At 33.2% G+C, this 13,141-nt stretch overlaps 1 protein-coding gene across 1 annotated transcript; it reads right to left on the reverse strand.

Annotated features, from left to right (window-relative positions):
* CLUP02_01367 (uncharacterized protein) lies at positions 1–8,604 on the reverse strand (the record flags this gene model as incomplete). The annotated part of the gene is made up of 7 exons (XM_049280408.1): positions 1–134; positions 209–253; positions 279–613; positions 697–890; positions 956–1,087; positions 1,186–1,233; positions 8,599–8,604. 7 exons carry the CDS (start codon positions 8,602–8,604, stop codon positions 1–3), a joined length of 894 nt encoding a protein of 297 aa, XP_049136365.1.
* Between the last annotated feature and the right edge of the window lie 4,537 nt (positions 8,605–13,141).

Genomic DNA, 13,141 nt, shown 5'->3' on the forward strand with positions numbered 1-13,141 from the left:
CTATGTCGCTACCAGGGTTCTGCTATGAGCCACAAGAGAAGCGATGCCCAGAACGGGCGTCGTTATTCCTGAAGTTGTAGGGATGACGGACCAGGACTTGACTGCTGATGCACTGGCCGCGCCACCAAGTCCGCCTCGTGATGTGGTCTCTCATTATTTTTCGAGGAACTTCTTCCATATCCGCGTTCTTCCGATCTGCCCATCAAACCACCCGGCTTGCCATCAAAGAGCTTGCCATTTTGATCTTGTATACCTGCATCAGATGACGTGGTGAGCACTGGTCATCATGACATTTTGACCGACGGCCCTGGAAGTGACCAACATGTCGCTGGGGCTTTGAAAAGAGAGTGACTTCCTTCCAGCTTCCTTCCTTCTGTCGGTAGCGATATTCCCAATGAACTGGAACATGGTCTGTCGTGTTTGAACATTTCCGATACCTAACATGAAAGCCACAACCCGGCAATACAGGGCCTCGAGCACCTCTGAAATAACCAGAATCTTCGCGCCTGGAGTTCTGTCGAGAATGACCCGGACGGCCTGAAGGGTCGTTCGAATACTAGACTCCTCGAGGAATTGCTCGAGCTTGAGATTGCCTAACTTCTGCTTCTTGCCACTTGCTGCAGACGCTCGGAGACCATTTTACTCCCTCGATTCAAGATGAACGACAGCATCTTCGTCGTCATTCATATCGCCAACGTTGTGACCCTAATCTCTGTCATCGTTATCTGAGGCATTTTGGTCCCGATGACATTATCGCGGCAGTTGCTCTCAAGCAACGTAAAAATCGGCGAGAAAGATAAGACGCAGGCTTGAGGAGGAGCGGTTCCCAGCACGGCTTTGTGGCGGACTTGCGCAACGCCCGTCGACCTGTTTCTGAACACGGAGATTCCCTGAAACTTATACGTCAGTACGGCGATTTCAATCGTGCAACCCCAAGACGCGGCGCATAGAGTACGGTGGCTGCTCGCTTGAAGACGAACACATCATTGAATGCCCAAAGACGGTATCCCACAAGCTGACTCGAAGGGTTCATGCTGTTCGATGCGCCAAAGACCCCAAAGAAATACCCGTGAGCAGGACTCTTGCGCTGGAAGAGCAAAACCAGTCACTTATATTGAAGGGCTTTGCTGGCGGCGACGTTCTACTCCGGGACTGTGCAGACTTGACGTCGAGCATTCACATGACCTTATGGACAAGTTCGCCTGTGAGGTTATTCATATAGTGTTGGTATCCCTATGACAGGGTAGTTAGTTCGAACCGTAGTTGACGAAGAGATTAATTAAACTATATAAATATCTGCGTAGTAGGTATAAAAAGGAGGTTCTAACCGTAGGTTAGGCTAGCTATAATAATCGTAAATAGGGCCCCTAATTAGCCCCTGCGCAGTCGGCTATATGCCGCGGTTAAATTAGATTTCTAATCCGATACTAACTTTCTCTTTTTTTTATCGATTTAACCGCTGCGGTTAGAGGTGTAATTCGACCTCGGGCCCGTTTACTAAGTCGTCTCCTTTTCCCTATCGGATTAGAAGTCTAATTCGACCGCAGCATATAGCCGACTACGCAGGGGCTAATTAGGGGCCCTATTTACGATTATCATAGCTAGCCTAACCTACGGTTAGAACCTCCTTTTTATACCTACTACGTAGATATTTATATAGTTTAATTAATCTCTTCGTTAATTACGGTTCGAACTAACTACCTTATTATAAGGATATTAATACTAATTAGTAGTTAAATTCTACTATTATAAATCGGTAAGGTATCTTATTATATAAAAGAGACGACTTCTTAATACTGTATAGGATAGGAGATTTGTACTAATTAACCTTACGGAAATAGATAAAAAAGGAGGCGATTCTCGAATACTATACGGAATTAAGTAATCGTAGCCCTTTATTACTTACGAGAGGTCGACGTTTATTACGTTAAACTACGTTAATTAATAAAACCGCTTAAATAACTAGCCTTTTACCGTTACCCCGAGTAGCTTTTTTACTAAACGACTTTTTTATAACCGGCCTATAATTAGAAATTAACTAGTTAAATTAGTAAAAGGAAATACCTACGCGACGACTACTTACTTAATTAATTAGCGCGACGAACGAGCTTAATAATACGGTATAAAAAAGTACTATATAATTAAAAAAAGGGATCTCTAAACGTAAATATTCTTACTTAATAGCGAAGGTAACTTTATAAGAGTTATTAAGCTAAGAGATTTATAATATATAGAAAAGTCTATTATTACGAAGATTTTATAAGTACGACCTTAAGCCCGCGATCTAAACGACCTCTTTATAGCTCCCTAAACTACCCCCCGGGTATTATTTAAAAATATAATATAAGGGACGGTTTAATAAAAGAGGAGGGGATTTAGAGGTCTTAATAATATCGAGTTAAGAGTATTACGGATCTTAGATATTAATTTAAAAAGAAAGCGGCTATTTTAAAGTAGTCCTACGACTTCTTATTAAAGTTATTATTAACTTAAGAAAAGGCTAAAAAAACGAGGATCTAAGGGGAAAAGAAAAGAATCTTTTAAAAAGCTATTAAAGGGCTTCTTTTTTATATTAGCTCCCGGTATAAAATTACTAATTTTAAGAAATTGATTAAAAAAACTATTTAGAGATTATAAAAAGTACGAGGCTTAGGAAGTTAGAAGTATACGGGATAGTAATAATTAGTAAAGATCCCGGGATAATTACTATATCTTCTTATAGTAATATAAACGTTTATTATTATTATTATTAAAAAGAACTATTAAAACCTACCCTTTTATATTAAATAAAAAGGAGGATCTTAGTAAGTACGATAGCTAGCGATTTAGAAAGGTAGTAGTAATTGCTAGAAATAGTAAAAACGAGAGTAGTAGCGAGATAATAAGAAGAAGTAGGAATTTCCTAGACCCCGATAAATTCGTTAGGTAATAAAAGTACGGATTTACTACGACTAGCGCGCGGATTAAATATATCCTCGTTAAAATTAAATACGCTAGTAACTATTAATATAAGCATAAGCTAGAGCACGACCCTTAGTAAGTTAAAATAAAAAAAAAGAGGACGAAACCCGATCCTAGATAGAATCTTAATCCCTTATAAGTAGGTAAATATTAACCCGGATTATTAAGGGACGTAAATATATAAAATCGCGGATTAGCCTAACGGCGAGTAAATTAACGTAATATTAATCTATTTAACTAAGGTTTATAAGAAAAAGGGGCTATAAGGGTAACCCCTATTTTACGAGATTATAAACGACCTTAGCTATTAGCTAAACAAATAGTTCGCGAGCGCAAGCCTAGGAATTATAAAAGTAGTTAATAAATTCTTTTACGGGCGAGGGGTATTACTAGCGTAATTATAATTATAAGAGCTATACGAAATACTAGTAACAATAATTATAAAAGAGGAATTCGTATTATAGAACTAAGTATAGGTCGATAAAGCGTATAATCGCTTTAACGAATTTAGAAAAAGGGTAAACGACCTAGATTTCCTTTTTATAATTACTAACGGAAATCTATCGTCGCAAAAGGATATACTAGGGCAAAATATAGTACTAAAAGTACGATAATTAATAATTCTGCCTATTTCGATTTATAACTCGTTACTATTATTAATACGAAATTCGGCGCTAATTAGTTAATAAAAAAAGAGGTAAACGACCCGAAGTTATTAATAATACGTAGTAACGCAGGGATCGTATATAAATACCGAAAATCGAGTAATAAATACGAGGTAATTCATAGACCTTAAAAAGATCTTCCTAAAAAAGAAATTATACTCTAGGGGGAAGTATGAGGTCTTATAAAAAACCTTAACGATATTTTACGATTACTACGAAAAAGTCGGAATTAGGGAATACTAGTACTATTCGGTAATTAATATCGTATTTATAAGTAAAGCCTTTAATTATTATTACGAAGCGGTACGTAATCTTAATCGAAACGACTTTCTTAGTATAATTAACGTAATCCGAAGCCGCTTCGAGACCTATAATAAGAACTTAGAGCTCTTATTTAAGCTACGAGCGATTTCTTTTATATCTATAGTTAGGATAATAGAGGGTAAATTATAAATAGAGATCCTTAAAGAGCTTATCGATCGAATTAATAAGCTAGCGAAAACCTAGCTAAATAAGGGGATAAACGAGCGAAAAGTCGGATATCTTTATACCGTAGTCTAGCGTATACTAAAAATAAAAATAATATTATACTAAGTACTTAAAAACTATAAGACGCTCTGCTTAAGGCTAAGATCTAGCTTTAATATTAAAATAAGAATACCGCGCTAAACCTATTTCTAAGCGTACGACGGCCCTTATTAATAATATTAAGTTAATTAAACGTATAATAAAAAAAGAAAAGAGGCTAGATATAGTAATTACTAATAAAGAGGCCTAGATTTATTAAATAAGTAGAGATTTAACTTATAGGTAGGGTAATAAAAAAAGTAATACTATATTTATAAAAAGGATAGATATTAGTTAAGTAACTACTCTAAAAAAGAGCGTACTAAATTATACGAATAATATAAAAAGTTAAGGGTAGTAAATAATAAAACTAGCCCTCGTTAGTTTAACTAATTCCTTATTATATATAAGGGTAGATCTAGGGGTACGGAACTTAGTAATAATAACTAAAATAGCGGCCTAAAGTATATACTCCTTATAAGAAATTCGGAAGATAAGGAAGATCTTACCCCCTATATTAACGAATTAGATTATAACGAAATTAACGATATTAATTACTCTTTTTTCGCCCCGTTAGCCTCTAGAAAATATACGAGGCTAAACGAATAAAGGGTAATAAAAGCTCTTAATAAGCAGGCTTTTATCTACGGATAGTAAGGAAAGGTCCCTTAAATAACGGATATAGAGGCGGCTAAAAGGGCGAATTTAATAGGGCCGAAGCCTATTTTCTTAACGATTAAGGAGAAGACGCTATCTCTCTTAATATTTAAAGAAAAAGAATATAGTACTAAGTAAATTTAGGGGTAGCTAGAGGGGTCCTTTTTATATTACCTAAATCCCTCGAATACTAAGCTCGTATAAGTATTCTATACGAGCGAAAAGTACGGCCTAGACGATTTTTATAAGATTATTCTAAATACTAAAGTATCGTAATAGTTAATTAGAAAAAAAGAGTAATTCTAAGTATTATAAAAGATCGTATTAATAATACTTAATACGTTGACGGCGGGTATTACGAGGATTAGTTTCGGCCTAGGTAAGGAAATCGTCGCCCTAAGTATAATAAAAGTAGAGATATACTTCGGAACGATAACTTTTTATATTTTACCTATTAATACCCCATTTCTCTTATATTTAAAAAATATAGATCGACTAGGTATTATATTTAATAATACGAGGAATAGAATCTCTAGTAGTAAGTATTTCGAGATAGTTAAATAACGATAGGAGTATGCGTTTATAAAGCTTACTAATGATACGAAGTCGATTAATTACTTAACGGAAAATAAGCTTAGAAAACTATATTAGAGATTTAAGCACCCGTCGGTTACGAGGCTATATAACTTTTTAAAATAATTAGGTAATAATAATATTAAAATAGGGGCGCTAAAGTAGTTAATAAAAGTATATTACTAATACTAAATAAATGCGCAGAGCTTACGCAAATTTAAATTTAAATTACGTAATAAGCTTAACTTTAACTAAGAAATCGTTATCGATATCTTCTATTTAAATAGTCGGCTAGTACTATATATAATCGACGTAGCTATATCCTTTTAAATAAGGCAATTCCTCTAGGATCTATAAGTAAAGATAGTGTGGGTAGCCCTACGAAAAAGCTAGATTAATATATATTAAGGATCGCTAAACGGCATTAGAACCGACGCTAGTACTAGCTTTAAGTTAATAGAATTTAGGGATAATACGACGGCCTACGGTATATAGCTAAAAGTCGTACCCGTTAAAGCGTATTATAATATTAAAAAGGTAAAAAGGGCATACTAGTAGTTAAAAAGGGCGTTTAGAATTATTAAAGAAGAAAATCCGGATTTTACTAATAACAAATGCCTCTAAATAGTACTTAAATACTATAACGATACTATAGGGCCTAACGGACTTATACTAACGCTATTAGTATTTAGAGTATATTTAAAAACGATTTTAGCCTCGCTACCGTTGCTAAGCGTAAGCTAATGAGCCCGAGTAATTAAAAAAGTAATGCGGGTACTGCGCAAGGTAAGCGTAAAAAAGTAAATTAATAAAGTAATTATTGTGCGTAATAGGCCCGATATAAGGGATAATCTAGATATATTACTAAATTTAGATATACGAGTATAGCGCGAAATTACTTAATAATAAGCTAGGCTATATAAGTTAATTTCCGTTAACGAGCGCTCTTATATAGTTATAAGAGATCGTAACTAGCCTCTCGAAATATTAATTATAGTAATTAGACCGTATTATATAGATCCTAATAAAGTAATTTCTAACTTATAAAAAAGAAAAGAGCTAGGGGAAACTATATAACCCATAATAGAGGTATAGGAAATTATCTTTAACGAAATCGTCGTAGTAGTATTAATAAACGACGAAGAAGAGGAAATTACTAAAAGGGTACTAATATTACTAGCGAGACGTCGTAAAAGACTACGACGGTAAGCCCTAACGCGGCAATTTATTATTAATAACGAGGTAATTAATACCTTTTATATAATAAAAAAGAAAGCCGATTTCGAGCTAGCGGTTAAACTACGTAAAGAAAGTATAATTATAACTATTAAAAAGCTATATAAGGGATTAGATCTTATTAAAGTAAATATTCTTTACGATCGAGGGGTCTATCGATTTATCCTATACGACCTAAAAAAATATATAAACCTCCGCATATTTAAATTACGAATAGTTTATAAAATTAAAGGGAAAGGAACACTCTAGCTATACGAGAAGTCTAAATACGTAATTTAGGGGTACGGTAACGTTAAAAAGGCGACGCTACTTATATAATCGCTTATTATATAGCGCTATAGCTAACGATTAATAATAGTACTAATAGTATTATTACGGAAGAAGGGATACGAGATTTAGAGCCGTAATATTACCTAGGCATATACCTAATTAGCTATAGGGCTTATAAAGAAAATCCTAGCCTATTTACCGAAAGAAATAGCTAGTAAGTACTTAGAAAGTACGATTATTAAAGTACTTAAGCTACTATATAGGCTCGTAGAATCGGGCACCTATTAATAAGCTACTTACTACGATTTTTATATTAATTAACTATTAATAGTTATTTTTATGTATAACCCGTACTTACTAATTGCGGAGTACGAAGGCGACTAATTTAGGATCGTCGGAATATAAACTAATAATATATTAGGCCTATCTAATATTAACTTTATAAAAAAGGAGGATAAGGAGCTCTAAAAAGCGGGCTTCGTAATAAAACTAAAAAAGGTCCTTATAATAAATACCCCCCTAGTATTTAACGGCGGGATTTTTATAATTAAAAAGGAAACCGTCGTCTTTTAGTAAAAGGGGTAGGGCGAGAAAATTAACCTCGTCGATCTAAATATAATTAATATTAAAAAGTAGTATAAGGCTAAGCTCGTGCGAGGGGTATATATTATAAGTATTTATTAGCCCGAGGTAATTTTTAACTATATTAGGGTAGCGTAAGTTATAAATCTAACTAAATAAGACGTTAAGGTACTTAATAAGCGGCTTAAGTAGTAATAAACGAATCTCGATCGAGGTCTCGTTTACTACTTAATTAACTTTATAACTAATAAGCTCTACGTCTTTATTAATAGGTTATTTATAAATAATAACGACCTTACTTCGTAATTAGGGTATATTATTATCTTAGTTAACGAGAGTATAGGCGAGAGCGAATTTATTATATATAGTAATATAATCTACTACTCGTTAACTAAAAATAAGTAAGTAACGAGAAGTATACTAATATTAGAGGTCTATAGTATAGTTAACGGCATTAACCTCTCTTATGCGATTTTAATAACGCTAAAAAAGATTACTAATCGAATTAGCCTTCTACTTATTCTAACGGTTATTTATACCGATTCTTACTCACTATATAAATACCTCGTTAAATTAGGAACGATAAAGGAAAAGAGGCTTATAATCGATATTATAGCCCTTAAGTAATCGTACAAAAAGCGCAAAATACTTAAGATCTATTAGATTAATAGTAAAAGCAACTTCGTAAACGCTTTTATAAAAGTAGTACTAAATAAGGGATTAGAGCAATTCGTAGGTAGCGGAAAAGTTATTATACGAATAGAGGGATAGGTTATACGAAAAGAGTAGAGAAAAGGGGGAAAAGGAAACGACCTAGTAGACGGGCCCGAGGTCGAATTATACCTCTAACCGTAGCAGTTAAATTAATAAAAAAAAGAGAAAGTTAGTATTAGATTAGAAGTCTAATTCGACCGCGGCATATAGCCGACTGCGCAGGGGCTAATTAGGGGCCCTATTTACGATTATCGTAGCTAGCCTAACTTACGGTTAGAACCTCCTTTTTATACCTACTACGTAGATATTTATATAGTTTAATTAATCTCTTCGTTAACTACGGTTCGAACTAACTACCCTATTATAAGGATACTAACATTCCCCCTTTTTTCTACTCTTTTCGTATAACCCATCCCTCTATTCGTATAGTAACTTTTCTACTACTTACGAATTACTCTAATCCCTTATTTAGTACTACTTTCGTAAAAGCGTTTGCGAGGTTATTTTTACTATTAATCTAACGGATCTTAAATATCTCGCGCCTTTCGTACGATTACCTAAGGGCTATAATATCGATTATAAGCCTCTTTTCCTTCGTCGTTCTTAATTTAACGAGGCATTTATATAGTAAGTAGGAATCGGTATAAATAACTATTAGAATAGGTAAAAAGCTAATTCGATTAGTAATCTTCTTTAGCGTTATTAAAATCGCATAAGAGAGGTTAACGCCGTTAATTATATTATAAACCTCTAACGCTAGTATACTTCTCGTTACCTACTTACTTTTAGTTAACGAGTAGTAAATTATATTACTATATATAGTAAATTCGCTCTCGCTTATACTCTCGTTAGCTAGGATAATAATATACCCTAATTACGAAGTAAGGTCGTTATTATTCGCAAATAACCTATTAATAAAAACGTAGAGCTTACTAATCGTAAGGTCGATTAGGTAATAAACGAGACCTCGATCGAGATTCGTTTATTACTACTTAAGCCGCTTATTAAGTACCTTAACGTCTTATTTAGTTAGATTTATAACTTATGCTACCCTAATATAGTTAAAAATTACCTCGGGCTAATAAATACTTATAATATATACCCCTCGCACGAGCTTAGCCTTATACTACTTTTTAATATTAATTATATTTAGATCGACGAGGTTAATTTTCTCGCCCTACCCCTTTTACTAAAAGACGACGGTTTCCTTTTTAATTATAAAAATCCCGCCGTTAAATACTAGGGGGGTATTTATTATAAGGACCTTTTTTAGTTTTATTACGAAGCCCGCTTTTTAGAGCTCCTTATCCTCCTTTTTTATAAAGTTAATATTAGATAGGCCTAATATATTATTAGTTTATATTCCGACGATCCTAAATTAGTCGCCTTCGTACTCCGCAATTAGTAAGTACGGGTTATACATAAAAATAACTATTAATAGTTAATTAATATAAAAATCGTAGTAAGTAGCTTATTAATAGGTGCCCGATTCTACGAGCCTATATAGTAGCTTAAGTACTTTAATAATCGTACTTTCTAAGTACTTACTAGCTATTTCTTTCGGTAAATAGGCTAGGATTTTCTTTATAAGCCCTATAGCTAATTAGGTATATGCCTAGGTAATATTACGGCTCTAAATCTCGTATCCCTTCTTCCGTAATAATACTATTAGTACTATTATTAATCGTTAGCTATAGCGCTATATAATAAGCGATTATATAAGTAGCGTCGCCTTTTTAACGTTACCGTACCCCTAAATTACGTATCTAAACTTCTCGTACGGCTAGAGTATTCTTTTCCCTTTAATCTTATGAACTATTCGTAATTTAAATATATAGAGGTTTATATATTTTTCTAAGTCGTATAGGATAAATCGATAGACCCCTCGATCGCAAAGAGTATCTACTTCGATAAGATCTAATCCCTTATACGGCTTTTTAGTAATTATAATTATACCTTCCTTACGTAGTTTAACCGCTAGCTCGAAATCGGCTTTCTTTTTTATTATATAAAAAGTATTAATTACCTTATTATTAGTAATAAATTACCGCGTTAGGGCTTACTATCGTAGTTTTTTACGACGTCTCGCCGGTAGTATTAGTACCCTTTTAGCAATTTCCTTTTCCTTATCGTTTATTAATATTACTACGACGATTTCGTTAAGGATAATTTCCTATGCCTTTACTGCGGGTTATATAGTTTCCCTTAGCTTTTCTTCTTCTTATAAGTTAGAAATTACCTCGTTAAGATCTATATAATACGGTCTAATTATTATAATTAATACTTCGAGAGGCTAGTTACGATCTCTCGTAACTATATAAGAGCGCTCGTTAATAGAAATTAACTTATATAGCCTAGCTTATTATTAAATAATTTCGCGCTATACTTATATATCCGAATTTAGTAATATATCTAAATTATCCCCTATATCGGGCTTATTACGCGTAGTAATTACTTTATTAACTTACTTTCTTATACTTACCTTGTATAGTACTCGTATTACTTTTTTAATTACTCAGGCTCGTTAGCTTATACTTAGCGACGGTAGCGAGGCTAAGGTCGTTCTTAAATATACTCTAAATACTAATAGCGTTAATATAAGTCCGTTAGGCCCTATAGTATCGTTATAGTATTTAAGTACTATCTAGAGGCATTCGTCGTTAGTAAAATCCGGATTTTCCTCTTTAATAATTCTAAACGCCCTTTTTAATTACTAATATACCCTTTTTACCTTTTTAATATTATAGTGCGCTTTAATAAGTACGATTTTTAGCTATATACCGTAGGCCGTCGCATTATCCCTAAATTCTATTAACTTAAAGCTAGTACTAGCGTCGGTTCTAATACCGTCTAGTAGTCCTTAGTATATATCGATCTAGCTTTTTTATAGGGCTACCTATACTATTTTTATTTATAAATCCCGGAGGAATTACCCTACTTAAAAAAATATAGCTACGTCGATTATATATAGTACTAGCCGACTATTTAAGTAGAAGATATCGACGACGATTTCCTAGTTAAAGTTAAGCTTATTACGTAATTTAAACTTAAATCTGCGTAGGCTCTGCGTATTTATTTAGTATTAGTAACATACTTTTATTAACTACTCTAGCGCCCCTATTTCGATATTATTATTACCTAATTACTTTAAGAGGTTATATAGCCTCGTAACCGATAAGTACCTAAATCTCTAATATAGTTTTTTAAGCTTACTTTTCGTTAAGTAATTAATCGACTTCGTATCGTTAATAAGCTTTATAAACGCATGCCCCTATCGTCGTTCGACTATCTCGAAGTGCTTACTACTAAAGATTCTATTCTTTATATTATCGAATATAATACCCAGTCGATCTATATTTTTTAGATATAAGAGAAATAGGGTATTAACGGGTAAAATATAGAAAGTTATCGTTCCGAAGTATATTTTTACTTTTACTATACTTAGGGCGACGATTTCTTTACTTAGGCCGAAACTAATCCTCGTAATACTTACTATTAATATATTAAGCATTACTAATACGATCTTTTATAACGCTTAGAATTGCCCTTTTTCTTTAGTTAACTATTATAATACTTTAGTATCTAGGATAATCTTATAAAAATCGTCTAGGCCGTACTTTTTGCTTATATAGAATACTTATACGAGCTTAGTATTCGAGGGATCTAAGTAATATAAAAAAGACCTCTCTAGCTACTCCTAGATTTGCTTAGTACTATATTCCTTTTTTTTAAATATCGAGAGAGATAGCGTTTTCTCTTTAATTATTAAGAGAATAGGCTTTGGCCCTATTAGATTTACCCTTTTAGCTACCTCTATATCTATTATCTAAGGGACCTTTCTTTACTATCCGTAGATAAAAGCCTGCTTATTAAGAGCTTTTATTACCTTTTATTTGTTTAGCCTCGTATATCCTCTAGAGGCTAACGGGGTAAAAAAAGAGTAGTTAATATTATTAATTTCGTTATAATCTAATTCGTTAGTATAGGGGGTAAGATCTTCCTTATTTTCCGAATTTTTTATAAGGGGTATATATTTTAAGCCGCTATTTTAGCTATTATTACTAAGTTCTATGCCCCCGGATCTGCCCTTATATATAATAAGGAATTAGTTAAACCGACGAGGGCTAGTTTTACCGTTTATTACCCTCGACTTTTTATACTATTCGTACGATTTAGCACGCTCCTCCTCGGAGTAATTACTTAACTAATATCTATCCTTTTTATAAATATAGTATTACTTCTTCTATTACCCTACCCATAAGTTAAATCTCTACCTATTTAACGAATCTAGGCCTCCTTATTAATAATTGCCGTATTTAGCCTCTTTTCTTTTTTTATTATACGTTCGATCGACTTAATATTACTAATAAGGGCCGTCGTATATTTAAAAATAAGTTTAGCGCGGCATTCTTATTTTAATATTAAAACTAGATCTTAGCCTCGAGTAGAGCGTCTCGTAGTCTTTAAGTACTTAGTATAATATTATTTTTATTTTTAATATACGCTAGACTACGGTATAAAAATATCTAACTTTTTGCTCGTTTATCCCCTTATTTAGCTAGGTTTTCGCTAGCTTATCGATTCGATTAATAAGCTCTTCGAGGATCTTTACTCGCAATTTGCCCTCTATTATTCTAGTTATAAATACGAAAGAAATCGCTCGTAACTTAAATAGGAGCTCTAGGTTCCTATTATAAATCTTAAAGCGGCTTCGGATTACGTTAATTATACTAAAAAAGTCGTTTCGATCGAGATTACGTACCGCTTCGTAGTAATAATTAGAGGCTTTGCTTATAAGTACGATATTAATTACCGAATAGTAATAGTGTTCCCTAATTCCGACTTTTTTATAATAATCGTAAAATATCGTTAGGGTTTCTTATAAGACCTTATACTTCCCCCTAGAATATAATTTC

Source organism: Colletotrichum lupini, chromosome 1, assembly GCF_023278565.1.
Source record: "Colletotrichum lupini chromosome 1, complete sequence".
In the NCBI taxonomy this organism is placed as follows: Eukaryota; Fungi; Ascomycota; class Sordariomycetes; order Glomerellales; family Glomerellaceae; genus Colletotrichum; species Colletotrichum lupini.